The 1,454-nt window shown below is 56.1% G+C and overlaps 1 protein-coding gene across 4 annotated transcripts in view; it reads left to right on the plus strand.

Moving 5' to 3' along the window:
• Positions 1-318: 318 nt before the first annotated feature.
• LOC104402150 (tropomyosin alpha-3 chain) overlaps positions 319-1,454 on the plus strand; it is an 11,669-nt gene continuing 10,533 nt past the window's right edge. For 2 of the 4 annotated variants that reach the window (XM_010009945.1, XM_010009946.1), the window contains exons 1-2: positions 319-448; positions 1,266-1,383. In XM_010009945.1, coding sequence (XP_010008247.1) covers positions 1,270-1,383 — 114 coding nt within the window. In that variant the 5' untranslated portion in view covers positions 319-448; positions 1,266-1,269. The remainder of the gene's footprint in view (positions 449-1,265; positions 1,384-1,454) is intronic. The other 2 variants (XM_010009948.1, XM_010009947.1) reach the window with 1 other exon arrangement.

Raw genomic sequence — 1,454 nt, forward strand, 5'->3', positions numbered from 1 at the left:
GCACAGCTCTGGTGTGGTGGCTGAAGAGGGCTGTGATTGATGCCTGGCAGGAGCACAGCAGCTGCAGAGAAAGCCCATTAGTGTAAGGCATCTGCTTAGTGTTGATGGCTTCAACTGTCACGTCAGCTCAAAGTGACAGGCAGGAAACCTGCAGGCTGAGTCGCTGCGTGGCCAGAGAGCGTGTGAAGTGCTGTGGTGGAGCCTCTGAGCCAGCACCCTCGCTTGGTTTTGGCTTCCCATGTGCTTCCACTGACCTGAAGGCAACCTCAGGAGCCCTGTGCTAGGAGTCAGTCACCCTCATCTCTTCCCTCTAGGCTGAGGCAGAAGTGGCGTCTCTGAACCGCCGTATCCAGCTGGTAGAGGAGGAGTTAGACCGAGCCCAGGAGCGCCTTGCCACGGCTCTGCAGAAGCTGGAGGAGGCAGAGAAGGCTGCAGATGAAAGTGAAAGGTGAGCAAGGGACCTGCTCTCACTCCCTCAAACATCTCAGCCTTCTTCCTGACTGAGGGCCCAGTGCCATCAACCTCTGGGCCTCCTGGAGGGTGAGAAGGAGATACCACATCAAGGTTGCCTGTGGGAGTTGCTTATGCAGAGCAACTACAACAGCGTGTTGGCCTTGAGTGAGTATCTTAGAACCTGAGGCTAAGGAGCGAGTAAGTGCTGTGTGCTGCCATGCATCCCTGCCTCCAAGTGAGCACAGATAGGTGGGTTCTGGGACACTGTTGACCTGTAAAAGTGGCTGCTGGTGAGGAGGCCTCTCTTTGCACTGGCTCTGCCAACATCCTCCCTGCTGGCAGATGGCCCCTGCCCTGGCGCTGTGATTCAGAGGGGAGTGGTGCACTTCAGCTGGCTGCTGTGCTTCACTGGTGCACCCGCTGTAACGAGCAGCCTGACCCAGCTCACGGCCTGCCATAAAGATGGACTTGGCTCTTCCTGCATTCCAGCCTGGAAAGTGCTTGGCTCAGCCCCTAAGACAGCCTGGCTTGTTCTTCTCAGAAGCGCCACATTTGCCTTCATGCAGGAGCCCAATGAGCTGCTGGAGGAACATGCCAAGGAACAGTTAATTCTGAGCAATCAAGGCTGCTGTGTTTCTGTCAGCCCACTGTTTCTGCTTCCCTGTGCCCCCCTCTGCACTCGGGTGTGTCATGGCTCATAAGGAAGCAGCGTGGTCCAGGGGAGCATTGTAGATGCTCCACAGCTCATTACACCACTGGCTTGTACATCTTTGTTTTCTACATCTCCCGTTCCTGTGCTTTCCTTTGCGCAGAGGCATGAAAGTAATTGAAAACAGAGCTCTGAAGGATGAGGAGAAGATGGAGCTGCAGGAGATCCAGCTAAAGGAAGCCAAGCACATTGCAGAGGAGGCAGACAGGAAGTACGAGGAGGTGAGAGCCTTGGATGCTGTAGTACAGCTGACCCGGGCCAGGAGAGGCGGGCGCTCTTCCTGCTGCACGGG

This window comes from Nestor notabilis, unplaced genomic scaffold, assembly GCF_000696875.1.
Source record: "Nestor notabilis isolate BGI_N333 unplaced genomic scaffold, ASM69687v1 scaffold16462, whole genome shotgun sequence".
Lineage (NCBI taxonomy): Eukaryota > Metazoa > Chordata > Aves > Psittaciformes > Psittacidae > Nestor > Nestor notabilis.